The sequence below is a fragment of the Osmerus eperlanus genome, unplaced genomic scaffold (assembly GCF_963692335.1).
Source record: "Osmerus eperlanus unplaced genomic scaffold, fOsmEpe2.1 SCAFFOLD_172, whole genome shotgun sequence".
Taxonomy (NCBI): Eukaryota; Metazoa; Chordata; class Actinopteri; order Osmeriformes; family Osmeridae; genus Osmerus; species Osmerus eperlanus.
The window spans coordinates 15,702-42,493 of record NW_026911590.1 but is presented as its reverse complement, the minus strand read 5'-3'; the positions used below and the strand labels follow the sequence as shown (position 1 = coordinate 42,493).

The following is a 26,792-nucleotide window of genomic DNA, read 5'->3' as shown; positions in this document are numbered from 1 at the left end:
CAAAGTTATTGTATTTGACCCCAATGTTTTGTATTTGACCCCAATGTTCTTGTATTTGACCCCAATGGTTTTGTATTTGGCACAAATCACCAATAACCTGGAATATTTAAACTTATTGAATGTATATTAATCTCTGTTATAGAAGCTCCAGTCAAATTGTGTCATTGATCTACCGTGTTACTGTAACGTACGAGGACACTTGGCTGAGTCCCGATAGTCAAATACACAACCGGAACATTCAGTGAATGGAATACTCTGTAAGTTCTTTCTAGTTTAAACGTTTAAACGATAGGAAATTTTACTACAACCGGCACGATATCTTTACATGAAAGATATCGATGAAACGACTGTGTGTGTGTGTAACGAGTGTGTATGTGTGTATATGTGTGAGTGCATGTGTGTGTGTGTGTATGTGAGTGTGTATGTGTCCATGCATTTGAACAAATTACATCAAGATAAGCAAACCTTCCTGACTGGCACAAACGGACTGGTGATAACTGTCACGCTTGAAGTTCATAATACAGAAGACCTTGGTTGAACACAGAACACACCCTCTTACTGGAGTTAACACAGTCAGACACACACACGCGCGCACACACACACACACACACACACACTCTCACACACACACACACACACACACACACACACTCACACAAAGGTTAGTTTTTCAAAAGCAAAACATGTATTCTTCTATAAATTTATGTGTCAGGTATTCTCATTTTCATGTTTTCATTTTCATGTTCTCATTTTCTAAATACTGTGTTTCTCAGGATGGCAGAAAGTGACCTTTCAGAGAAACCAAAGTCTCTGACACCAGAATATGAGTCTCTTCTTTATTAATTTGTCTGCTTGCATGTTTCCTGCAACATCAACACCCCTTTGTATTGTTTACAGTTTTAGCCAATAATGTAGGTAGCAACAGGACTTTAGGCTTAACTTTAAACAAGAGGCCACTCATGTACAGATTGTACTCTCTCTACATGGGATATGCTATGACCATATTCTGGAGAATTGAACAAAGCATATAGCACATGTATATAATATATATCTCAGTAGATACACGTCTTGCATATTGTACTTCAATAAGATGACTCAAGATACTAGAAAGGTAGAAAACGTTACCTAATGTTAAAACATATATAGTAGATATATATGTTTTACATACATATGGTAGATATATGAATTATTGAATAATGGAGGATGGGCAGTACCGCTCATCTCTCCTCCCATATACAGTCATGAACAGGTAGTTCAGCCAATAGAACTGCCAGGATAACCTGGAGCCAGGTGATTGGTGGAGGTGCATGGCGCCATCGTGCACCTCCACCAATCATGTTTAAAAAGAAAGACGCCAGAATCCGTCCAGAGATCCAGAATCGTCTCCTGGGCAGAAAAAAGATGAAGATGGCTCTAGCTCCTCTCCTCCTCCTCCTCCTCTGGACAGGTGAGTCTAGCTCTCCTCCTCCTCCTCCTCCTCTGGACAGGTGAGTCTAGCTCTCCTCCTCCTCCTCTGGACAGGTGAGTCTAGCTCTCCTCCTCCTCCTCTGGACAGGTGAGTCTAGCTCTCCTCCTCCTCCTCTGGACAGGTGAGTCTAGCTCTCCTCCTCCTCCTCTGGACAGGTGAGTCTAGCTCTCCTCCTCCTCCTCTGGACAGGTGAGTCTAGCTCTCCTCCTCCTCTTCCTCCTCTGGACAGGTGAGTCTAGCTCTCCTCCTCCTCCTCTGGACAGGTGAGTGTAGCTCTCCTCCTCCTCCTCTGGACAGGTGAGTGTACCTCTCAGTTCTGACTCCAAAGGGGGTCCACCTCAGCAGGGACTCTTAATTCTTGTGTTGATCATAGTCAAACTGATGATGGTTCTGTTGTGTAATGACAGATGTATTTGTTCAGTGCTAACCTGCAGTTCAACATCTCCTTTCAATTATCAAGTTGCACTTTTCAATTAACCAACTATTCCTAATTGAAACATTTTGTTCTTGTTCAAATCTTCTTCTGTAAGAATGATTTAACTATGACTGTGTAAATGTGTTTAATATGATGGATCCCCCCCCCTAATTCCCTCCCTCTCTCTCTGTTTCTTTCTCTGTTTCTCTGTTTCTCTGTTTCTCTGTTTCTCTGTCTCTCTCTCTCTCTCTCTCTCTCTCTCTCTCTCTCTCTCTCTCTCTCTCTCTCTCTCTCTCTCTCTCTCTCTCTCTCTCTCTCTCTCTCTCTCTCTCTCTCTCTCTCTCTATCCAAACAGAGAGCACATTGAGCTACAATCAGAAGAGGATCCTTGGAGGATATGACTGTGCTGCCACCGAAAGGCTGTACCACGTCCATCTGTACAAGCACCACAACACATTTACTTCTGAGTATGTATGTGGTGGTTCCCTCATCCATGCACAGTGGGTGCTGACGGCTGCCAAGTGTTATTTTCCAAAGGACAAGAAGGGCTGGTGAGTTTGCTTGTACTGTGTGTCCATGGAGGGGGTGGGGTAAACCTGGCAAGGGGTCAGATGGCTGAGCGGTTAGGGAATCGGGCTACCAATCAGAAGGTTGCTGGTTCGATTCTGGCCATGCAAAAATGACGTTGATGACGTTGTGTCCTTGGGCAAGGCACTTCACCATACTTGCCTCGGGGGAATGTCCCTGTACTTACTGTAAGTCGCTCTGGATAAGAGCGTCTGCTAAATGACTAAATGTAAATGTAAACCCAGGGAGGACAGGCTGTGGTTACTCTGCTCACAGGGAGGAGTAGAGACACAGACTTGTTTTCTAATAGAATCAGAGCCGGCCCAAGGCATAAGCAAACTGAGCGGCTGCTTAGGGCCCCCGTGGCCACCAGAGGGGCCCCAAGAGCACATTAAATTACATCTTAATTTAGAAATTATATATATTAATGATAATTATACAAATTCGGAGGGGCCCCCAAATCAATTCTGCTTAAGGCCCCATAAAGTCTTGAGCCGGCCCTGAATAGAATGTAATGTTAATGAAGAACATTCTTCCTCAACATTATAAACAAAATATGAAGGATTTGGAAGTTTGACTTGAGAAACTAGACCATCTGGAAGGAGACAAGCCTCATGGCTCAACTTTGGCAGAAAAGTATGTGGCCCCCGTCGTAACCAGGGGCAGCCAGTGGACCTAGATATAACGAGTAAGACATTTTTTTTTAATGTAATGACCTTTTCCTTCGTTTTTTCAGTGTTTGTAATGACTATTTGAATATACACTATGTGTATGTATTTGTATCAGGGATGTCACGATAAGACATTAATTCCTAATAATTGTAAACGACAGCAGATTACCACGTGCTCTAAAGCTGGCAGGAAACTGTTTTCTGCAATTTCTGCTGGAATGAATGTTCGTACCATCGGAACGTTGGATACATTGGCTTCCTGCTACATGTAAAAGGACACCTCATTTATAATCGTCACGATTATAAATGAGGTTTGAATACAACAATGGAACTGAATAAATGTGCCATTGTGAAATACAAGTCCCCTGAAAAAAAGAAAGAATTCAAAACGTAATTTTCAAACAAAAAATATTTGTTGAAGCCTATAATTGTAATATTGTAATATAGATGGCATTCCTGCATCACTGCTTTGTGTCGCCCGAGAAGTTCCACTCATTTCAAAAACACGCTGCGCTTATCAACGCTCCCTGCCAAAGCAGTTGAGTTGGGTATCCGGTCGAACATGCACATGCGCTGTAAGTATCGAACGCACGCCATCAAAAATGCTAAATGCTTCTTGTAACAGACTCTTCCCTCTGCCAGGGAGGTCCATGTGCATGTAGGTGTTCACGGAGGACAGCAGGTTACTGAAATTCCCATATCAGAAATTCAGTGGTTCCACGATGATGAAAACATCCGCGATGGTGAAATAATCCTTCTGAAACTTCAGAGCGCTGTGCCTGATGGCATCACGCCTGTTTCACTCCCGGAGTGTGACGATAAGGGTCAGCCGACTGTCGCTCTCAAATCCATCCAGCTGGCCGGACACATTCTTTCAACAAAACGCTTAGTAGGATGGCAAAGTAAGAAAATTCGCAATTTTTAATTATGAGGAACGTTACTCAGACTCTGGATGGAGATACGTGACTCTGACCTCTGTGTTGTCTCCATGGAGATATGTGACTCTGACCTCTGTGTTGTCTCCATGGAGATATGTGACTCTGACCTCTGTGTTGTCTCCATGGAGATATGTGACTCTGACCTCTGTGTTGTCTCCATGGAGATACGTGACTCTGACCAATGTGTTGTCTCCATGGAGAAATGTGACTCTGACCTATGTGTTGTCTCCATGGAGATATGTGACTCTGACCTCTGTGCTGTCTCCATGGAGATATGTGACTCTGACCTCTGTGTTGTCTCCATGGAGATATGTGACTCTGACCTCTGTGTTGTCTCCATGGAGATACGTGACTCTGACCAATGTGTTGTCTCCATGGAGAAATGTGACTCTGACCTATGTGTTGTCTCCATGGAGATATGTGACTCTGACCTCTGTGCTGTCTCCATGGAGATATGTGACTCTGACCTCTGTGTTGTCTCCATGGAGATATGTGACTCTGACCTCTGTGTTGTCTCCATGGAGATATGTGACTCTGACCTCTGTGTTGTCTCTATCCCTCTAGAAGACGTTGAGTCTAAGAACTTGCTGTGTGTGGACATGAATGTGGTCCCCTGTCCGGAGCCATCAATGTTTTGTCCATTCAAAATCGGTTCTCTAAAGAATAACCTTTGTTATAAAGGAAAAGGAAAGGATGCCGGCAAGGTAGGGAAACAACATCTACTCATTCTTTAACAGAATCATCTTCAATATAAATGTTTCTTAAAACTGACTGAGATATTGCATGAGTTGTTTTTAATATAAATCCTGCTGAACTCTATCATCTCTCTCTCTCTCCCTCCCTCTCTCTCTCACTCCCAGGGAGACTCAGGAGGAGGTGTGGTGGACAAGGCCAGTAATACCATCTATGGGGTCCATTTAGAAGATGATAGCACAGCCTGTGGCACACCACCCCGTTCCTTTAATGTCTGTACTCAAATCAAGCAGATCAAGAAGAATATTGGCCTTGAAAAAAAAAAATGAAAAAATGTTGAATAGATTCACATCTGATCTTGCTTCTTAACCAGAATTAAAGAGATCTCTGATCTCCCTGCATGAACTACATGTCTCTGGTCATTCATCACTGTGTGTGTGTGTGTGTGTGTGTGTGTGTGTGTGTGTGTGTGTGTGTGTGCGTGTGTGCGTGCGTGTGTGCGTGTGTGCGTGTGTGGGTGTGTGTGGGTGTGTAAATATATTTTGGATGAGAGAACAAGGCATAGATTAATGGATCAAACCACATCAATCCAGCACTAGAGTGGGACACCACCATCTAGTGGTAACTAGTGGCAACTACGCCCGGTTCAGGTTGGATATTCAACAGATATTTGTCTGTGGTTGACTTCAATAATGAGCAATGGTGTATGTTTTACAATGACCATTAAAATGAAAACCTTTTACAGTAGTCACAGCAGTTACATTGGTTGTATTTCTTCACGCCCACTGGAGGCTGAAAGAGACAGAGAGCTGAGAGAGCGAAAAGAGAGCAGTCTTTCAGCTTCAGCTGCATGGAGGACATTCACCAGTAGAGGGCGCCTCCTGCTCACTCACCTGGCTGCAGCGACGCAGAGAGAATCAATCACTACGGCAACAACCGGACACGTTGGAATGTGTGTGTGTGTCCACATTTGTGAAATTAATAAAAATATTGTTTTTCTTAAAATTATGAAGCTTATTTGTGTCTACAGTTGATACATTACCATATCAGGACTGCAGCGACACAGAGAATGAGAGATATGTGTGCGTAAAATTGAAATAACAAAACTACCATTTCTAAAGTTTTTAAATAGACACACATGACCAAACTGTATGCATGTTGAGAATGTTAACCAAATCTGGTCAAATCTGCTCTAACACATTTGCGCACACACAGTCACACTGTGCTGGTTCCCTGGTGACACATATTCATTTAGGGTGTGTGCATATCACATTCCATGTTTCTTATTTAGCAGATGCCTTTATTCACAGCAAGGTACGAATACTACCTATCGACCAGTGGTCTTCAATCCTGGTCCTCAGGGTCCACTAGTTAGATGTTTCCCTGTTCCAGCACACCTGGTTAAAATGAGTGGGTCGTTATCAAGCACTGTGGAAGACTGATAACAACTATTTATTTGAATCGTGTGTGTGTGGAAATGAAAGCTAAGAAACAAATACGCATGCATACACCCTGACACACACACACTCCTGAACACAATCTTAAACATGCATGCACATGTGGTGGTTACTGAACTCCTACTACACAATCTTATGCGTGCACATGTGGTAGTTATGTTTATGGCCATCACTGTTTGATCAGCTGAAGTTATCAGGTGAACTGGACACACGATGGATTCATTTGAATGGAGCTTCAATTAAAGATTAACTGTACATATTTAAATAATTGTTGAACAGCCTGCTAACAATGACTGAGCCATTCAGTTGGGCAGTTACTGTAAGCAGTCTTATCTAGCATGTGGGACCACAAGCACACACATGACCCATCCTGACTTAGCATAGCAACAGTGACAGAAAACTCTTCCTTGGACATCAGGATAGTTGTATGTTCTTATTAAAATAGGACAGACTGTAACTCAGACATGGTAGATGAGTGGAAACTCAAACAATGTAGACTGATTTGTACTGAAATGTAACACCTCATATTGTCTTGATGTTTGTTGGCTAGCCAGCATTTCATCCATAATATGAACAGTGCTGCCTGACGTTGCTGGCACAATGCAGTTTGCATCAGCATCTTACAAAAGGTTTTATTCATGGATGAAATGCTGGCTAAAGATCCTTGGATGGAAAAAAGAGTTGATATGACACGAGACCAGTTTCTGGATGGGTGGGCAGTTCTCATCTCTCTCCTCCCATGTCATGAACAGGTAGTTCAGCCAATAGAACTGCCAGGATAACCTGGAGCCAGGTGATTGGTGGAGGTGCATGGTGCCATCGGTACTTGTAAAACGACGCCAGAATCTGTCCAGAGATCCAGAATCGTCTCCTGGGAAGAAAGAAGATGAAGATGGCTCTAGCTCCTCTCCTCCTCCTCCTCCTCCTCTGCACAGGTGAGTCTAGCTCTTCTCCTCCTCCTCCTCTGGACAGGTGAGTCTAGCTCTCCTCCTCCTCTTCCTCCTCTGCACAGGTGAGTCTAGCTCTTCTCCTCCTCCTCCTCTGGACAGGTGAGTCTAGCTCTCCTCCTCCTCCTCTGGACAGGTGAGTCTAGCTCTCCTCTTCCTCCTCTGGACAGGTGAGTCTAGCTCTCCTCCTCCTCCTCTGGACAGGTGAGTCTAGCTCTCAGTTCTGACTCCACCGGGGGTCCACCTCAGCAGGTACTCTTGCCTCTTGTGTTGATCATGTTGAGGATTATGATGGTTCTCCTGTTGTGTAGTGAGAAATGTATTTGTTCAGTGCTTAAGTGCACTCAACGTCTCTTTTAAGTTGTCAAGTTGCACTTTTCAATGTCCCCATGGAATGTAAGTCTTCTTCTGTAATATTTATTTAACTATGAATGTGTGAATGTGCATAATATGATTTTGATCCCCCCCACCATTCCCTCCCTCTCTCCCTGTCTCTGTCTCTCTGTCTCTCTCTTTCTCTTTATTTCTCTCTCTCTCATCTCTACCTTCCTCCCTCCCCCCTCCCTTACTCTCACCCCCAATTCCCTCCCTCTCTCTCCCTCTCTTCATCTCTCTCTCTCTCTCTCTCTCTCTCTCTCTCTCTCTCTACCTGTTTCTCTCTCTACTTTCCTCCCTCCCTCCCTCCCTCACTTACTGTCACCCCCCCCCCCCACCCCCCTCTATCCAAACAGGGAGCACATCGAGCTACAATCAGAAGAGGATCCTTGGAGGATATGACTGTGATGCCAAAGAAAGGGCTGTACCACGTCCATCTATACAAGCACCACAGCACAAAACCTTCTGAGTATGTATGTGGTGGTTCCCTCATCCATGAACAGTGGGTGCTGACGGCTGCCAAGTGTTATTTTCCTAAGGACAAAAATGGCTGGTGAGTTTGCTTGTACTGTGTGTCCATGGAGGGGGTAACGTACCTCCTCAAAATTATGAATAAAATCTGAAGAATATTTCAAATTTATTTTGAGAAACCAGTTTACTTATTAGGGAGACAAGGTTCGTGTTTCAAATTTGACTGCAAAGTATGTTTGCTTGGCCTATTTAATTGAAAATGTAGCCTACATAGAAAAATCCCCAGATAGAACTGTTGCTTGGAGCTTCATTTCTGTTCTGTGCAATTTCTGCTGTAAGGAATCTTCATAACATCAGAGTCTTCCAAGCCTGAAATAAGCTATCACCTCAACGCTCAGATGTCAGAGCTATAAGACATTTTTTTTTTTAAGTAGACATAATTGCATCAACAAACAATAAAAACATTCGGAATGTATGGGAAATAATATGTTGACCTTTAAAGTTAATAATGTCGAAGTATTCATTGATCCACTCATCTACCAAAACCAATTTGAATAGAAATATTTTTTCATTTTTATTGCTTGACAGCACATGCATATTTAGGATATACGCATTCGATTTCTCGTTTTGTGTCAAACATGCGTTGTCACTATCGAACGCAGGCCATCAAATCCCTTGTCCTACATGCTTCTTGTAACAGACTCCTCCCTTTGACAGGCAGCTCTATGTGCATGTAGGTGTTCATGGAGATCAACACAAGGTCACTGAATATCTCATCTCAGACAAAGAAACTTTGAAGCTCCACGTAGAAGACCGCCCCTGCAGACATAATCCTACTGAGACCTCAACGAGCCTACTGAAATCGTACCTGTTAATCTCCCGGATTGTAACGATAATGGTCAGCCTATTGTTGCTCCAAATCAATCCAGCTGGCCGGACACGTTCTTACAACAAAAAAAATTCTAACAACGAATAGTAAGAAAATTCACTATTTTAATTATGAGGAACGTTACTCAGACTCTGATGGAGATATGTGACTCTGACCTGTGTTGTCTCCATGGAGATATGTGACTCTGACCTGGTGTTGTTTCCATGGAGATGTGACTCTGACCTCTGTGTTGTCTCCATGGAGATATGTGACTCTGACCTGTGTTGTCTCTATCCTTCCAGAAGAGTCCTAAGAACTTGCTGTGTGTGTACATGGATGTTGTCACCTGCCCGAAGCATCACTGCTTTGTCCATTCAAAATCCATCATCTAGAGAACTACCTTTGTTATAAAGGAGAAGGCAAGGATGCCGGCAAGGTAGGAAAACAACTGAGACATCATTCTTTAAAAGCATCATCCTAAATATATTTATTACAAGAGATCAAGAGAGCTCTCCCTCTCTCTCTTCTCTGTCTCTGTCTCTCTCTCTCTCTCTCTCTCTCTCTCTCTCTCTCTCTCTCTCTCTCACCCACTCTCACTCTCACTCTCTCTCTCTCTCTCTCTGTCTCTCTCTCTCTCTCCCACTCTGTCTCTCTCTCTCTCTCTCTCTCTCTCTCTCTCTCTCTCTCTCTCTCTCTCTCTCTCTCTTCTGTCTCTCCCTCTCTCTGTCTCTCTCTCTCTCTCCCTCTCCTCTGTCTCTCCCTCTCTCTGTCTCTCTCTCTCTCTCCCCACTCTCTCTCTCTCTCTCTCTCTCTCTCTCTCTCTCTCTCTCTCTCTCTCTCTCACAGGAGACTTAGGTGGAGGTGTGGTGGACAAGGCCAGTAATACCATCTATGGGGTCCATGTAGAAGACAGCAGCTTTACATGTGGCACACCTCCCCTTTCTGCCAATGTTTGTACTCACATCCAGTTGATCAAGTTTGTTACTTGCAAGAATTAAAGAGATCTCTGATCTCCCAGCATGAACTATATAGTCTCTGGTCATTCCTCTTAGTCCACTGTGTGTCTAATTAGTCGTAACATTACTTTTGTAAGCACTTGACTGGTAGTTGATAACTTCATTATTTACGAAGACAACAAAATACATAATTTGATAAATATTTTCTTTGAAAAGCCAAGTGTATGTATCAGAATATTATCAACACTTACACCACAAACACAGACAGTACACTAATTATTCTACCGAGTAAGACACATGAATTTGCATTACAACATCACTCTAGTTCAGAATAGGTAATTACGTAAAGAAGATTGCTAATATATCTACCACAACACAGTGATGCAATAGAGCACATCTCACAATATTTAATATTTTATAGAGTAACTAAACACCAAAACCTCTCCCCTTCTCTCTCTCTCTCTCTCTCCTTCCTCTCTCTCTCTCTCTCTCCCCTTCTCTCTCTCTCTCCTTCTCTCTCTCTCTCCCCTTCTCTCTCTCTCTGTCTCTCTCTGTCTCTCTCTCTGTCTCTCTCTCTCCCCCCTTCTCTCTCCTCTCTCTCTCTCTCTCTCTCTCTCTCTCTCTCTCTCTCTCTCTCTTGGTCTTTAAGTGTATCTACATCTCCCATTATATTTTACTGATAAGAAAAATTCAACATACAGGCTCAAAATGTGTCCACATAAAGACGTTAGGTCATTTTGTCACGTTTTTCAAGGTTGACACTTTGCTGTAGTGTAAATGCCCACGAGATGGCAGTTTAGGTAACAAACCCTTGTCCGCTGACTTCAGTCGGCGTGACGTATAATCTATTCAGACATAGCATACAACTAAATATAATTAAGAACCGTTAATGAAGACATACATCTAATATATGTTTACTGTATATTTTCATCTCCACGCGTGAAGATAGCCTAGTTATGCTTCGACTCAGACAACTTAAACCTGCAGATCCATTAAAAGTTACGGATCATCATCTCTGGTTGTCAGCGAGTCAAGCAAACAGAGAATGAGTGAGTGATGGTCATTTACGGAAGGCTACACTTTGATTGTGTCAACACCCACCATCGCAAGAAGACCAGATGCGAGGGAGCTGCTGTTGCAACCGGACGGATTTATCACAACTGACTTTAAACAATTCAAAGCGGTCTACTGGCTTACCACAATCCAATGTTATAGTGGTCGTATTTATTTAACATCATTAACTGCTCTCCAATTTCCGCGTTTTGTCGGCTGTCAATGCCTACGGAGTGTCAAATGGGTAAGTTTTAGCTTATTTTATAATAAATGTTTGCCTCAGTTAGCCTACTATAAAATTAATGACTCAACGAAAGGGCAATCAGCTATTTCTTTTTAACAGTATGAAACGGGCACACGGATTAATACTAGCAATGATGCAACAATGTTTTTATTAAGTGAGTTTAACAAAGCTGACCTACTGTCTGGTGTTTGAAGAAAAGATAAAATCGCTTCTTAAGGAGTGGTGACAACTGTGTGTGTGCGTGCGTGTACGTGTGTGTATTGCTCAAGCATGATATTATCAACCAGTCAATCAAATTCGTCAGTTTAACGGTGACAGTTTCAGTGTCCGTTCAGACATGCTTCGGTCGTTCGTTGTGTGCTGGTTGAAGAAAGGGCGTGTGCTACTTGGAGGTTACCTAAACACCCGTAGCTAAGCTAACCACACCAGGCCAACATAACCAAAACAGCTGCCGTTTCTCTCCTTCCCTCTTCCTCTTTTCCCTCCTCCCTCTACTTCCCTCTATGTGACCCTCTGTCTTTATCTTTCCTGACAGCACCTTAACGAACAGTTTGACTTGTAAAATTGTAGTTGTACTTCACTCTGCTGTTGTTGTGGTGGGTGGACAGTGTCTTCAGACTTCACTGCAGACGAGAGACTGGAGATTGAGAGCATGAAAATGCACCGGAAAGATCTTCTGGATGAAATCCAGGTAGACACACACACACACACACGTGCACACACATGCATGTACACAGACACATGCACGTGCACACACACACATGTGCACAAACACACACACACATGCATGTGTGAACACATATATACACACACACACACGCACACAACCATACAACAACATTGACATTAAGACACAAAACAGACAGTAAGACACAAACACACACATTGCAGTATGAATTTTTCAGTGACTCAATGTTCACCTCTGTCATGGCTAGCGACTGAAGCTGGATATAGACAACGTCATGGCTGAAATACAAGACCTTTGAATCTACTGAGGAAAGGTGCGTCGCCTCACACCACACACACACACACACACACAACACTACACACACCACACACACACACATTGGAGAGACGCCCCCCACCCGCCTCTGCGCCCTCTGCTGGTGGTGCAGGACGGTTAATTAATGGACGCACTTCGGAATTTGGCGCCCCTCTTCATGGCGCCCTAGGCGGCTGCCTAGTTCGCCTGTAGCAAACGCCGGCCCTGGTCCTTACTCATATATTTTCATCTATATGTTCATACCTCATTCCCTGTCTACAAAATGTTTGTTTACCTTGTTGCTCATTAACAAAGCAGTGATATCATTGTTTACGAGGCTGTGATATTTACATTACATTTAGTCATTTAGCAGACGCTCTTATCCAGAGCGACTTACAGTAGGTGAAAGTAGGGTGAAATGACTTGCCCAAGGACACAACGTCATTTGGCAGAGCCGGGAATCGAACTGGTAACCTTCAGATTACTAGCACGACTCCCTAACCGCTCAGCCACCTGACTCCCCTGTTGATATATCTGTTTGTTTACAAGGCTGTGGTGTATCAGCTTGTTTACAAGGTTAGCGATCTACCTGTTTACGAGGTTTGTTGTATCTTGCAGTAAAACCTTAGAGAGGGGGAAGCAGCTTAACTCTGGGAAGAAGATTCAACATGGACCCTAAAAAGGTGAGAAACAGAGAAATAAAGAATGAGAGAGAGAGAGAGGGGGGAGAGAGAGACAAAGAGAGAGGGGGAGAGAGAGACAGAGGGAGAGAGAGAGGGAGTAAGAGAGAGGGACAGAGAGATATAGATAGAGAGAGGGGAAGAGAAACAGAGGGAGAGAGAGAGAGGGAGTGAGAGAGAGGGAGTGAGAGAGAGGGAGTGAGAGAGAGGGAGTGAGAGAGAGAGAGAGAGAGGGAGAGAGAGAGGGAGAGGGAGAGAGAGATATAGATAGTGAGAGAGAGACATAGATAGAGAGAAGGAGTAATAGAGAGGGAGAGAGACATAGATAGAGAGACATAGATAGAGAGAGAGAGAGCTGGACGGATGACACATCCTGGTTGAATAAGACCTTCAGTGAGTGTGTGTGTCGAGGGGGCGCGGGATGTCAATTTTAGAACATTTTTTCAGTAACAGGGTTCTATGACCTTCTCACCCATAGACTTTGAAAACCACAAAAAAGAAACACACTCATACATACACACACACACATACATATATTGTAAGGGTTTATTTTTACCATCTACGTTTTGGCCTACTTCGCTTGAGGTGAAGATGAAGCCTTGACCTAGTAACCATAGAGCTCAGCTGGTACCAGAACAGCTGGTACCAGAACAGCTGGTACCAGAACAGCAGACAGGAACCCCCCCCCCCCCCACACACACACACACACACACACACACACATACACCCACCACACACACACACACACACCACACACTCACTGTGTCACATACTGGGACCCTGTTCTTTCCTCTGGTTACGGTGTTGGTGTAAAGAGGAAGAGAAAGAGGTTTTAAGGAATTGTGATTTCAAAGGTATTCTGAGCTCATTCTGGTGGCAGCCCTGATACAGGAAGTCTGCTCATGCACACACACACGCACACACACATACACACATACATACACACACACACATACCGTGTAAGCAGACTTCCTTTATTGGGCTGTTACCAGAATTAGCTCAGGAAATATGAGATCATAATGAAACAAGGAAAACACACATTTTTGAGCCACAACTGAAAATGTACGGTGTATGTGTGTGTCTATTTCACCACTAACAATTTTGTGCCGCAAACCAAAAACACAGAATGACGTACAATGACCAATATTAAGTACCATGCATCTACCTATAGTCAAACACTGTGAATATGTAGGAATAGCATTGCAATAAATAGCACAAAGAGTTAGCGATGTAGATTATCACAAAAGTGTAAGAAGGCACAGTATGGGGGGAGAGATGTGAGGTGTGTGTGTGTGTGTGTGTGTGAGCGCTAATCTGATGTTGTAAGGGGCAGTTGAAGGTTGTGCAACCAAAACAAGATCAATGTTAGCATCCACTCACTCCTACAGAGCCCAACCTCTCCCATCCCAAGTTTAATTAGTGTAATAACTTGAGCTACTGAACCCTAATGAAGTGTAACCACATGCTGTATTAGTTTTTATATAACTACAATGTTGTCTAGTAATTGATGTAGCTCTGGATGTTTTGTTTGTGTGTGTGTGTGTGCGTGTGTTCATCACTTTGCATAATGGGTGTGTTTTGTGTGCAGGGTATAAATTACCTGGTAGACAACAAGCTGTTGGTGTGGAGCCCTCAGCCAATAGCAGAGTTCCTGTACAAGGAGGACGGGCTTAACAAGACGGCCATCGGAGACTTCCTGGGAGACAGGTACGCAGGAGATGGAGGAGGAGGTGGAGGAGGAGGAGGTGGAGGAGGAGGAGGAGGAAGAGGAGGTGGAGGAGGTAGAGAGAGGTGGAGGAAGAGGAGGAGGAGGTGGAGGAGGAGGTAGAGAGAGGTGGAGGCAGAGGAGGAGCAGGTAGAGAGAGGTGGAGGCAGAGGAGGAGGTGGAGGAGGTAGAGAGAGGTGGAGGCAGAGGAGGAGGAGGTAGAGAGAGGTGGAGGCAGAGGAGGAGCAGGTAGAGAGAGGTGGAGGCAGAGGAGGAGGAGGTGGAGGAGGAGGTAGAGAGAGGTGGAGGCAGAGGAGGAGGGGGTAGAGAGAGGTGGAGGCAGAGGAGGAGAAGAGGTGGAGGACAAGAGAGAGGGAGAGGAGGAAAAGAGCATGAGGGAGAAGTGAAGGATGAAGTGGAGGAGGACGGAGAGGGGTAGGAGAAATAGAGGGAAGATGACGATGACAATGATGTGTGTGTGTGTGTGTAGAGAGGAGATACACCTCCAGACCCTGAAGGCCTTCGTGGATCTCCATGAGTTTTCTGACCTCAACCTGGTCCAGGCGCTGCGGTAAGCTGCTGCCCTCCTCATCACACAGCTTCAGCTGCTGCTAATTACCCAGAACCTAGTACACACACACACACACAGACACGCACACACACACACACACGCACACGCACACACACACACGCACGCACACACACACACACACACACACACACACACAGACACGCACACACACACACACACAGACACAGACACGCACACGCACACACACACACACACACGCACACACACACACACACACACACAGACACGCACACACACACACACACACACAGACACGCACACACACACACACACACACACACACAGACACGCACACACACAGACACGCACACACACACACACACACACAGACACGCACACACACATACACACAGACACACGCACACACATACACGCACACACACACACAGACACAGACACACGTAGTAACTCATGTACTGTATCTATGAATGGCGGTCTTGTCTATAACTGATTACATCTAATCACTGATTGGACAACTTAGATTTTTGTGTGCGCGTGTGTCTGAATTATTGCATGTGCGGTGTGTGTGTGTGTGTGTGTGTGTGTGTGGGCCTCAGGCAGTTCCTGTGGAGTTTCCGTCTCCCTGGAGAGGCTCAGAAGATCGACCGTATGATGGAGGCCTTCGCTGCCCGCTACTGTCACTGCAACTCTGACGTCTTCCAGTCCACAGGTAGACCTCTCTCTATCTCTATCTCTCTCTGTCACACACACACACACACACACACACACACACACACACACACACACACACACACACACACACACACACACACACACACGGAAGACATGTGTCAGCTTCTTGGTTCTTTGGTGGTGTGTGTCTGTGTGTGATCTATGTGTTCTTGTGATACAGTACACATAGATCTGATTTCAGCCAGCTCTGCTGTGATGTGTGTGTCTGTGTGTGTGTCTGTGTGTGTCTGTGTGTGTATGTGTGTGTGTGTCTGTGTGTGTGTGTGTATGTGTGTGTCTGTGTGTGTCTGTGTGTGTGTGTCTGTGTGTGTGTGTGTGTGTCTGTGTGTGTGTATGTGTGTGTCTGTGTGTGTGTCTGTGTGTGTGTGTCCCAGACACCTGCTACATCCTGTCGTTCGCCATCATCATGCTGAACACCAGCCTCCACAACCCCAACGTGAAGGACAAGACCACCCTGGAGCGCTTCATCTCCATGAACAGAGGCATCAACAACGGAGGAGACCTGCCCAATGAGCTGCTCACAGTGAGTCCCGCCGCCCAATCACACGCCACGCTTCAGGTCACGTGACCAGGAAGGGCCGCGCAATAACAGACCTGGCACCATGTCACGTGACTTAGAGCTATTGTAATGTGACTTGTCACAATTGTATTTACACACGCATAGAAGGCATATTCAAGTTATTGGGTGGAAATAATTATGATTTAAATCCACGATGGGATTTCCACGATGTGGAAGTAGGGGATTTTGGTTGTCATGGAAACTCATCACATGCATGATGGCAGTATGTTTTAAAGAAGTGAGTTTGATGAAAAATAATCTGGGCATCCTCCCACGTTCTCCGAAAAATAAGCAGTGATATCATTTCCCCCCCGTCCAATAGAATCTGTACGACAGCATCAGGAACGAGCCGTTCAAGATCCCCGAGGATGATGGGAACGACCTCACACACACGTTCTTCAACCCCGACAGGGAGGGCTGGCTGCTTAAGCTGGGTAACACAGCCTGCCACCGTCTGCCGGGGGTCAGGGGGAGTGAGGTCGAGAGGGGTCGGGGGGGGACAGGGGCTGTTTAGGGGGGTCCAGGGTGAGGTCGAGAGGGGTCGGGGGGGGTCAGGGGCTGTTTAGGGGGGTCCAGGGTGAGGTCGAGAGGGGTCGGGGGGTCAGGGGCTGTTTAGGGGGGTCCAGGGTGAGGTCGAGAGGGGTCGGGGGGTCAGGGGCTGTTTAGGGGGGTCCAGGGTGAGGTCGAGAGGGGTCGGGGGGTCAGGGGCTGTTTAGGGGGGTCCAGGGTGAGGTCGAGAGGGGTCGGGGGGGGGTCAGGGGCTGTTTAGGGGGGTCCAGGGTGAGGTCGAGAGGGGTCGGGGGGTCAGGGGCTGTTTAGGGGGGTCCAGGGTGAGGTCGAGAGGGGTCGGGGGGGGGGACAGGCAAAGTTCCTGATGGTGGGGTCATGGGGAGGTTAAAGGGAATTTTATCATTGGTGCTGAATAGTGTATGAAGGCCTGTGAATCGGAGGTTTGTATGGGCTTCATAGAGGTGTGTGTGTGTGTGTGTATGTTCAGGGGGCAGGGTGAAGACGTGGAAGAGAAGGTGGTTTATCCTCACAGATAACTGCCTGTACTACTTTGAGTTCACCACAGTGAGTTGACCCCTTTCTCTCTCCCTGATCTACTGTTGTACTCCTATACCAGACCTCTGGACTAACCCTCTCTCTCTCTCTCTCTCTCTCTCTCTCTCTCTCTCTCTCTCTCTCTCTCTCTCTCTCTCTCCTCCTCTCTCCATCCCTCTTCTCTCTCCAGGACAAGGAGCCCAGGGGGATTATTCCTCTGGAGAACCTGTGTGTCAGAGAGATGCACTGCCCACGCAAACCTGTAAGCTACCACACGCTGTGTGTGTGTGTGTCTGAATGTATGTCTGGGTATGTGTGTTGGTCTGTGTGTGTGTGTGTGTCCGTGTGTGTGTGTGTGTCTGAATGTATGTCTGGGTATGTGTGTTGGTCTGTGTGTGTGTGTGTGTCCGTGTGTGTGTGTGTGTCTGAATGTATGTCTGGGTATGTGTGTTGGTCTGTGTGTGTGTGTGTGTCCGTGTGTGTGTGTGTGTCTGAATGTATGTCTGGGTATGTGTGTTGGTCTCTGTGTGTGTGTGTGTGTATGTCTGAATGTATGTCTGGGTATGTGTGTTGGTCTGTGTGTGTTGAACGGATTGATTGTCAGTAGATGGATGAATCGACGTGCTCTGTCTCGTCTAGTACTGCCTGGAGCTGTTCAACCCCAACAGCAGGGGTCAGAAGATCAAGGCGTGTAAGACAGAGACAGACGGCAGGGTGGTGCAGGGGAAGCACCAGTCCTACTCCATCTGTGCTGCCTCGGCTGTGGAGAGAGACTCCTGGATAGAGGCCATCCGGTCAGCACACACACACACACACACACACCTATACACACACACTCACACACTTACTGTATACACACACACACACACACTTATACACACACACTCACACTTACTGTATACACACACACTCACACTTACTGTATACACACACACACATACTTATACACACACACACATATACACGCACACACTTACACGCACACACTGATACACACGTACACACATACTTCTACACACACACACACACTTCTACACACACACACACACACACACACACTAACAACCCACACATACCTCTATCCAACAGAGCCAGCATCACCAAGGACCCCTTCTACGATCTGGTGTCCCTCCGCAAGAAGAAGGTCATCAGCCAAGCACCCCAGGAGTGAGAGCCCCCCCCTCCCTGGACAGAGCCCCCTGCAGACCACACACGGTACTGCAGCTCTGGGAACAAACATCGTTTACACCTACTGGAACACCTCTCTGGAACTACCGATTCGTCGGAACCTGGTCGAAAACTGTGTGGACTGGCAGTTGATATGAACATGGGTCAATTGACTTTGTATGGGTGAGCAGAGTTGAATCTGAGTCAGTTGACTCTGTATGAGTGAGCAGAGATGAATCTGAGTCAGTTGACTCCGTATGAGTGAGCAGAGTTGAATCTGAGTCAGTTGACTCTGTATGAGTGAGCAGAGTTGAATCTGAGTCAGTTGACTCTGTATGAGTGAGCAGAGTTGAATCTGAGTCAGTGTGTGTGTACCTGAGAGAGCCTAGCTGGTAAACAGGGTGTGTGTGTGTGTGTGACAACTGGCACTGAGACCTGAACTGAATTGAAGACAGAGAGTCACTGAGTCCCTCTGGGACGGTTGAATCTCCACTCAACCTGAACTCCAGACCCTGACCACAACGCCAAGAAGGCTGCGTTCAAAATGGAACCTGTTCAAATGCTGGAATCTGAAACGGTTGTTGAAACTGTCACTTCACTGCCACTATGGAAACCGCTGTAGTCATCTGGGCTGTGGCCCGGACCAGAAAAGAGGAAGAACGGGCCAGGGCTATGAGTTCTAGTCTGAGTGTGATGTGTGTGTTAGTGTGATGTGTGTGTGTGTGTGATGTGTGTGTGTGTGTGATGTGTGTGTGTGTTAGTGTGATGTGTGTGTTAGTGTGATGTGTGTGTGTTCAAGATCAGAAAACAGGATATTTTCTCTTTAACCGACACCGTCACTTCTCTTCTGGGCTGGCCGCAAAAAAAGGCTTGTCAGCAGAGGACTTCCCTCATGTAAAACCAGAACTGAATCTTTAACTGTGCATTTAACTGCACATTTGTTTGAATAGAAATCGAGTGTTGACTTGGACAGGTTGTTTGTTGCATCCGTGTGTGTGGAGAAAATATTGTGCAAATTTTACTGTTGAGATATCTGCTAAATCTAAGTGTTTTATATCAAAGCCTCTTTGTCTGTATTGTGTCTTTTGTTGCTGGGTTGTGGTATTTATCATTATGTTTTTGATGAATAAATTATTGAACTGCAGCAACAGAGGCCATTGTTGTGGTGTGAATGTATGATGGCTGTCACCGTGATGAGAAACGACACCTGAGTTTCCAGTTGAACACCCACAGCAACAAATGCATCCTCTCACTTCCTCTTATCTTGCGTGTGTGTGTGAGTGTGTGTGAGTGTGTGTGTGAGTGTGTGTGTGAGTGTGTGTGTGTGTGTGTGTGAGGGGCGGGTAACCCAGAAGCTGCCGAGGAGCAGATATCATAATTTCAAGTCATTTTAAACTCACTTTAACCCCTCGTTACTAACAGCCTTAGAGATGCAATTGTTTTCAAATGACACTGACGTCAAAGAAACGACCCTTCAAGTTTGACCACCTCTCGAAATGTGTTCTCACTACCTCCAAACAGCCAGACAGACGTGCCTCTACACACGCCTGTCTGGCTGTCAGACACACCGGCCTGCATGAACCCTCACTAGGCTCCGCCTCAGAACACCGTCCTGCCGTGCTGGGCCCCTGCTTCCTGTGTGCATGTGACTTCCTGTTTGTGTGTTGCCTTACACCACATAGCCCCTCCAGGCCTCGTGTGTCACCCCCCCCATCCAGGCCTTGTGTACCTCTCTATAAGGCCACCCCCCCTCCCCCTCGAGGCATGAGAACTGCTGGGGCTGTTGCGTACAGTACACACTGTGAGAAGAGAGAGGGGTAATGTGAGAGACAGAGAGAGAGAGAGAAAGACAGAGAGAGAGAGAGAGAGAGAGAGAGAGAGAGAGAGAGAGAGAGAGAGAGAGAGAGAGAGAGAGAGAGAGAGAGAGAGAGAAAGGGGGATGGGGTAGAGAGAGAGAGGACCTGAAACACACCATTGACAGGAAGAGGGGGGGAGGTCGGGGGAATTAACGGATGTCAGAGTGAGATGGGGGAGATGCTGTGAGATGGAAGGGGAGGGAGGGAAGGGAGGGAGAGAGAAAGAGAGAGGGGGAGGGAGTGTGAGAGTGGGGGACAGAAAGGGAGAGAAAGGGAGGAAGTGGCTTGTCACATATTCGTAGCATGCTCTTGCTCCACCCTCTGACACAGAAAGGCACCAGGATTTCAGGTCAAACCCTGAACTGTCATATACCTTCTCCCAGCAGGGGGCACAGTCATCCCACAAAAGCAGTACGTTTCCATGACAATAATCACGATGTCCATGACCCACGACTTCCCTTGAACGTGCCATAAAAAAAGACACCGGAAAGAGTTTTCAAAACATTTTTTTTTTTTTATCAGAGCTTCTCGTCACATCACAGTATATAATCCTCATGACGTAAACCTAGCACAACGTGACCTGTCTAGGTCATGCACGCAGTAGACTGAACAGACATTACAGATATTTTTACAAGACCCCAGAAATTCATTGCATTCATGTGGATAACTAAATTCCTTCACATACACAATATTTTTGTGCCATATTAATGTGTCAGTTTAATTATGGTCTGTTGTCTACCCCTGTCACAATTAAGGCACTTTAAACACACGTTTAAGGCTCATTTGTAAACATTACATTTTCAGGTTCATAAAGATATTAGCAGTATTGCACAGTATCCTCTTCAGGTGTTGTTGAAGGCCGTTGGTGGAGTGATACAGTACTGCCAGGGCCCTCTCAGGGTTTGGCCCAATTACCAGGAACAACCGGACTCATCAGCCAATCAGCTTTGCTCAGGACTGTGTACATCCTTTCTTTGACCGCTTTTTTCCCCCGCCTGGGGAAAGAGGAGAGAGAGAGAGAGAGAGAGAGAGAGAGAGAGAGAGAGAGAGAGAAGGATAGATTGGAAATAGAGAGAACAAGAAAGAGAGAGTTGAAAAAGAAGGAACAAAGTGTGAAGTAGCTACGCAGCACATACAGCAGTAACTCCTAACAAGCAGAACAGTCGTCCCAACTTACCGTCAGAGTTGTGCGTGCTGTTGACGGTCTGTAGAGAGGCACTCTTGGCTCCTTGTTTTGACAACTTCTTACTCTTCCCTTTCCCTGGCGTCTTCACCACAACCTCAAAGCTGTCCTCCATCTCCGACTCCCCACTCCCCTCCACAGAGTTCTTACTGGACGCCCTGCCCCTGAAGAGCTTGCCTCTCAGCGAACTGAAACTCTTCTTCGACCCCCCGACCTTCCGGTCGTCCGATGGCAGAGGAGACAGCCTGTCCAGCTGCCCCCCGCTCCCCTCCGCCGCCTCCGCCTCCGCCCCCCCGCCCCCCAGGGAACTCCCCGCCCCCGTGACCTCCCCGAAGCCCGGCAGGTCGGCCAGGGAGAGCGTCTTCTGACCCGGCATGTCCCCGAACACCAGCGCATATTTGGGGTTGTGGTACTTGTGGGCGGGGACCTTCAAGTCCGCCATCCGGGAATCTCCGAGGGAGACCTGGAAGCGGGAGGTGGTTGCGGGTAGCGGCGGGCGTTTGGTCTCGGCCCGCGCCCGCGCCAGGGTGGCAGCGCCGGGGCCCGGCCGGATGTGGAACTCCCTGTAGAGGTCCAGAGGGTCGGAGACGGCGTAGAGCTCGCGGAAGTCGCGGTCGAACACGTCGACCGCCTGGCCGCTCATCACGGTGATCATGTTGCGGTCCATGCGGGAGGACGCCCAGGAGAAGCTGGGACGCGGAGAGAGGGAGGGGATGACACACGCACGCATACGCTCTCGCAAAGACACACACACACGTTTCCTCTTCCTCTCACTCGTTTCGCACACACACACACGCACACACGCACGCACACACACACAATGCCCTCACCTGTATGACCCAAACATGACCTTGTCTCCGTCCACCAGCATGTATTTACAGCACATGGAGCCAGGTAGCCTTCCAAAGGACAGTCCAAACCCTGTCCCCTGTAGAGAACGCACACGGAGACTCTGCACACACACACACACGCACACACACACACACACGCACACACACACACACACACACAAACACACACAGATACACACATAGATACATATCATAGATATACTAAAACACTTCGTCACAAAACAGCACAGCTTCAAAAACACCACAACACAAAAAAAAAGACTCACACACACACACACACTGATCCCCTACCTGGAGGTGCTGCTGTTTCAGCTGGAGTCTACTGCACATGTCCAGGAAGTGAGGCACGCCGCGGCCGTCCAATAGGATGTAGACGGAGACGGAACGCTTGGAGGCGGCGTCCAGGATGTCCTGCAGGATCTGGATGTCTGTCAGCAGGTCCATCACTATCGCCACCACCTGGACAGGAGGGCAAATATCACTTCATTAGCAACGCCGCATGGTTGAGAGGTTCAATCCTACATTTGAAGCTTTATTGACAACAATGCCTCAACAACAGTGACAGACAGTGGATTTTTTCACAACGTGTTATTTTCCTGTTTTAACCGATGATACAGCTCGAGCTCTGACACCACCTCCGGTCTGCACTAAGGGGCGAAGCTAATCCATCAGGACGTTCAACACCCTGGGTGGTGTACAGGTTTACAAGCTGACGTAAACATGGACGCACGCACACACACAATCACACACACGCTCCCTCGCTAACTGTGATCTGACTGAGCCTGACAAAGCAGAGAGAAATCCAGCCACGAAAAAAAAAAAACTAAAAAACCTGATGAGTTTCTAAAACTTCCCTGCATTTAACCTTTCCAAAAAATCTCCTAATACCGGTTCTCCTTTGGTTTCTCTTTCTTTGTCGCTTAGCTACCACTCCCTGTACCACAGAGAGATGGAGATTCCTTCCTGGCAATGAAGAGTGATAAACTGTAGGTCAGGTTTGTCACTTGACAGTTAGGAGAAAAATCCACCTTTCTCTTACTATCAGCAGCCAACAATACTATACATCTATAACTATTTTAAAAAAATCTACTATTAACTATGTATTTCGTAAAAACGTACATGCTGAGGGTTAGTTTAGAAGCTAAATGTATACGTGCTCTACCGCTGAGCTAAAGCCATTTAAAGCACTTCTCATTGGTTCAAGGCTTCCCTACATGACATAGTTTCCAGTGTGTCACCTGACAGTCAACACACCTGTTAGATGGCGTTCTGGAGACATTCCCAGAACATGTGTGACCAGGACGCTTCTGAGGCGGTTTGTGTGTGAAGTGGTTCTCTTAGTATGTGCTGACTGTGCTTGCTGTCTCTCTGAACTAACTACAAATGTATAATGTTGCCAGTCACACACACTGGTAAAACACACACACAAAACAAACACACACACACACATTCCAGCAGTGACAGTCCTTTTGCCTACTTTCTCCTTCGCCAAGACATGCACATGAGTTCATGTTATTCCACAGCATGAATTCCACAGGGAGACCTGGGGGAAGATTGCTCCAATCAGAGACAGAGCTTTGTAACTCATTCTGCACATGCTCTGTGGTGATCCCTTGTGCCTGCCAACAAACAAACTGTTGTGCCACTTTTATCAATGTTTTTTTTTGCCAATAATTTTCTTTACTTTTTTCTTCTACTAATTGAAGTGTTTTGTGTTCAGTGTAACTGGCTATAAATCCTCTAATGATTACTATTAATTATTAATGATGATTAGGGGGTCAGATGGCTGAGCGGTTAGGGAATCAGGCTATCAATCAGAAGGTTGCCGGTTCGATTGACGTCGCGTAGACGGGCAAGGCACTTCACCTTATTTATTGTAAGTTTCTAAATGACTAAATGTAAAAGATTACACTGTATATTTACTGTCCTATATACTTTACACTATACGCTGTAACACCAACATCTTCTAAGGCTAGGTCACTAACCTGGAGAGGTCAACGTCTAACTAAGCCTGTTGTCTTATCTTGCCACACACACACAATAGAGAAACTATTCATTGTTTCTGCAACGATCGTGTTAAGAGTAGCACACAGCAGCTGTGTCGTGATGATGGTGATGATGTGCGTGCTACTTCATTTAGTCATTTAGCAGACGCTCTTATCCAGAGCGATAAGAGTTCACCAGAACTTCACTCAACTTCACTCTTATCCAGAGCGATAAGAGTTCACCAGAACTTCACCAGAACAACTAACTACTGAGGAATGCACACACACACACGCACACACACACACACACACACACGCACACACGCACACACAAACAGACACTGCTCCAGTAAGTACTTAACAAACAGGTTTGCTCGTAAGGGAAAATACCCTGCTGCTGTTTAAATCAGAGAACTGTCAAACGTGTCCGTCCATCATGAAGTGTATACACGCAAGCATGCTGCACTAAAGGGCTTTGTTTTCTATAAGATAACAGTTGAACCTTGAAACTTGAACCTTTCATGAATAAGTTATTCAAAAACATAGTTATTGTTTTAACGGTTATTATGCTCCATTTGCAGGTGATGTGGAAGGGTGGGGGAGTTAAATAGAGTGTGTACAAGTCAGCTTTAATAAATATCATACTGTACACTTTGTGCAGGAGATGCACTGACCTTGGGCTCAGATCAAACACCACAGAACTCTAATGGGTGAGTCACACAGCAGGAGACTGGGTAAGGCATGAGTGTGTATGTGCTGCTGAGGGCCACTCAAACAGGCAGGCCACGTTGTGACATCGCTATGGTGACCAGCAGGGGTGTGTTGCGTGTGTGTGTGTGGGGGGGGGGGACTTCCCTGAGAAACTCCTTCACAGCCAGGTCCAATCATGGACACGCGCGCGCGCGCACACACACACACACACACACACACACACACATTAGAACCTTGTCACATTGTTTAGTTGTATTACGTGTGCGTGCTTTTGCGCGAGTGTGTACGTTTTATTTTCTAGCTCTAGGTCGTTTAAGATTTTAAAGTGAAACTTAAAAAATGTTCAAGTAAAACTTGTAGGTTACACACTCGGCAAAACTCAAAGTAGGCCCATTTCTAGTAGGCTACATATAAGTGTAACATCCATAAAGGCTATATACAAGTGAATAACCTTGTTTGCTTCCTGGATGAGTCGGCGGACTACTTCTTTAATGTGAGGTCCGTTGTCTTTGGGTGGGTGGGTGTGAACTGTCACGCGCGTGACTCCTCTGAAGAAACCGCTGTTGGGCCAACCAATGTCCAGCGGCGGTACCTCTGTGTCCGAGAGCTGCGGCCAATACGTGGAATGGACACCGGAATCCGCCTTGGCATCGTTTGTGTTTGAAGACTCTGGCTTGGCTTCTGCCTTTGCTTTTGCCTTTGCCTCTGCCTCTGCCTCTGCCTTTGCCTTTTCCTCAGCCTCTGACGTCTCCACCGTTGCCATCTCGTATGCTTTGAACATCTCCCGTAACGTTTTGATTTCACGGGCTGAGAGGAAATCTACGGCTTTGTCCTCTTTCAGTCGTGTTTTGAAAGCGCCGTCGCCGTTCTTCAGAAGTTCCTCGACTGCTGCTCGCTGTATCTCGCTGTAGTAGAACGCTGGTATGTCCTCGGAAACATTTGCGCTAATTTGGCCGTCCTCCATGCACACAATCTGGGACTCGGCCATGGCTGTCAGGTCCAACCTCACTGCCGCGTTAGAAGCCCGAAGTCTGACTTCCCAGTCACCTCCAGACTGTGTGACGCTGGTTACAGGTATACTGATAAGCATAAGTAAAAGGAAGAACTGTGTTCTACCTTTCATAAGAGGCGGGTCCGTGTCGGATCAGAAACACCTTGAGGTGACGGAAAGTTGGCTTAACTTCTGTGTTGCTGTGTATGTGCTGGTGACGAAGGTAATTGTGTTGCCACGGCTTTCCTGGAAAATTCCATGGTTTTCAAACTAAAGCGGGACAAGCTTAGACAAGTCAGGCGAAGTTTCTGAGATTCTATACGTGTTACAAGCAAAAAGAAACGTCTTCCTTTATGAGTAGGTGACGGCGACTCAGGCTACACAAAATATTTTTTATTTGGCAAAGAAGTACTGTACTTGTAGGCTACATGTAGCCTAAACTGAGAAATGTATCTCATGTAAGATGTTACAAATGATTTTCTGGAATCCTCACTTTACAACAATGTTGTCTACAATACCTTAAACGATACAGTATATAGATTATAGGCTATTTTGTATTAAAAATGGTTCACAACATGACAGAGTTACCAGTAAGAGTGTGACTTTGAGCTTAGAACTGACCACAGTATCATCTGACCACAACTGCATGCGTTAGTCGTGGACCTATGTGT

General features: G+C 46.3%; 2 protein-coding genes and 1 pseudogene across 2 annotated transcripts; 2 read left to right on the top strand and 1 right to left on the bottom strand.

The window, feature by feature from the left end:
• Positions 1-1,379: 1,379 nt before the first annotated feature.
• Positions 1,380-5,143, top strand: LOC134016300 (cationic trypsin-3-like). Its single transcript, XM_062455692.1, has 5 exons — positions 1,380-1,447; positions 2,239-2,434; positions 3,763-4,022; positions 4,623-4,762; positions 4,919-5,143. Exons 1-5 carry the CDS (start codon positions 1,402-1,404, stop codon positions 5,078-5,080), a joined length of 804 nt encoding a protein of 267 aa, XP_062311676.1. The 5' UTR covers positions 1,380-1,401; the 3' UTR covers positions 5,081-5,143.
• Positions 5,144-10,715: 5,572 nt separating this feature from the next.
• On the top strand, positions 10,716-19,606 carry LOC134016301 (cytohesin-2-like; annotated as a pseudogene).
• Positions 19,607-21,121: 1,515 nt separating this feature from the next.
• Positions 21,122-26,299, bottom strand: LOC134016298 (protein FAM83F-like). The gene is made up of 5 exons (XM_062455689.1): positions 25,582-26,299; positions 22,726-22,893; positions 22,414-22,535; positions 21,578-22,272; positions 21,122-21,141 (listed from the first exon to the last, which is right to left on the bottom strand). Exons 1-5 carry the CDS (start codon positions 26,116-26,118, stop codon positions 21,122-21,124), a joined length of 1,542 nt encoding a protein of 513 aa, XP_062311673.1. The 5' UTR covers positions 26,119-26,299.
• Between the last annotated feature and the right edge of the window lie 493 nt (positions 26,300-26,792).

Bases quoted from the DNA above. Each gene is read 5' to 3' on its own strand.
- LOC134016300 (XM_062455692.1), top strand. From the start codon at position 1,402: ATGAAGATGGCTCTAGCTCCTCTCCTCCTCCTCCTCCTCTGGACAG. The intron at 1,448-2,238 runs GTGAGTCTAGCT...CTATCCAAACAG, and splicing joins CCTCCTCCTCCTCTGGACAG to AGAGCACATTGAGCTACAAT. The intron at 2,435-3,762 runs GTGAGTTTGCTT...TCCCTCTGCCAG, and splicing joins CCAAAGGACAAGAAGGGCTG to GGAGGTCCATGTGCATGTAG.
- LOC134016298 (XM_062455689.1), bottom strand. From the start codon at position 26,118: ATGGCCGAGTCCCAGATTGTGTGCATGGAGGACGGCCAAATTAGCGCA. The intron at 22,536-22,725 runs GTAGGGGATCAG...GTGTGTGTGCAG, and splicing joins TGAAACAGCAGCACCTCCAG to AGTCTCCGTGTGCGTTCTCT. The intron at 22,273-22,413 runs GTGAGGGCATTG...TCCGCGTCCCAG, and splicing joins GTCATGTTTGGGTCATACAG to CTTCTCCTGGGCGTCCTCCC.